Here is a 931-nt window from a genome sequence, read left to right on the forward strand (position 1 = left end):
CCCCCCCCCCCGGAATTTTCCTAGTGGCATCAAAAATGTGCTTTTCTCAGTGAATCTTTTCTCAGGTGGGGCAGATGAATGTATACCTCGCGGTTGCTCCATTTTCCCCTGTTGCCTGGGAAGAATTTCCAGGGAATTTCTACATGTATTCCCACCTACAGCAGTTCATGGAAAAGCTGTAGGACAAGCGCAAAGAGCCACATGCTTCTCCTCCCAGGCTGACAGGTTACAGGGAAATCGAGAACGTCTTTTGAGAGGGTGGGCGGCAAGTTGCAAGGGGGAAGAGAAATATTTGATATTTCTTTTACAAAAAAGAGAGAAGAAAGCAGCGGTAGGGGCTGGGAGACCCCGCGGCCGCCTCTCCCAGCGCCCCCTCGCGAGTCCCCGCCAGCCGCGCCGAGCCCCGCTAACAAAGCGCCGCTGCCCAAATCCACGTCCATTTTCCCACCCGCTGATGCTCGATTCCCCCTCCTGACCCCAAGCCCGTTCATCGCCGAGCACCGGGCGATGGCAACCGCCCTTCTTCTCCCCTGTCACCTTGCGCTGTACAGCACGACAGCATTTTGCCCTCCAGCCCCTGGTAATTTTCCCACGCTGGAAAATACCGTTTGACCCACCTATTTCCTCCCTCACCCACCAAACAGCCGAGCGCACCATCCCCTAACAACAACCTGCTAAATTTAGCCGAGTCGCCGCCACCGCGTATTCATAGCAGGGGCGAGCGGAGCAGGCAGCAGGCACGGCGCGGATACCGCACACACACACGGACATGCAGACACACGCGTGCACACGCCGGGCACACGCGTGCAGGTGCCGACCGGCAGCTACTCACACCACTAGCCTGGAGATGATCCATGAGACCATGGCGCTGCGTGCCGCAGGGCTGGCTCTCCCGGCAGGGAGGGCTCGCCGCGTCTCCTCGCCCGCCGCC

General features: G+C 59.2%; 1 protein-coding gene across 9 annotated transcripts in view; it reads right to left on the bottom strand.

The window, feature by feature from the left end:
• Positions 1 to 924, bottom strand: part of REEP1 (receptor accessory protein 1) — a 78,662-nt gene extending 77,738 nt beyond the window's left edge. For 8 of the 9 annotated variants that reach the window (XM_019474666.1, XM_009289386.1, XM_009289385.1 and 5 more), the window contains exon 1: positions 833 to 924. In XM_019474666.1, coding sequence (XP_019330211.1) covers positions 833 to 864 — 32 coding nt within the window. In that variant the 5' untranslated portion in view covers positions 865 to 924. The remainder of the gene's footprint in view (positions 1 to 832) is intronic. The other variant, XM_009289389.1, reaches the window with a different exon arrangement.
• Positions 925 to 931: the final 7 nt, after the last annotated feature.

The sequence above is a fragment of the Aptenodytes forsteri genome, unplaced genomic scaffold, assembly GCF_000699145.1.
Source record: "Aptenodytes forsteri isolate BGI_AS27 unplaced genomic scaffold, ASM69914v1 Scaffold141, whole genome shotgun sequence".
Lineage (NCBI taxonomy): Eukaryota > Metazoa > Chordata > Aves > Sphenisciformes > Spheniscidae > Aptenodytes > Aptenodytes forsteri.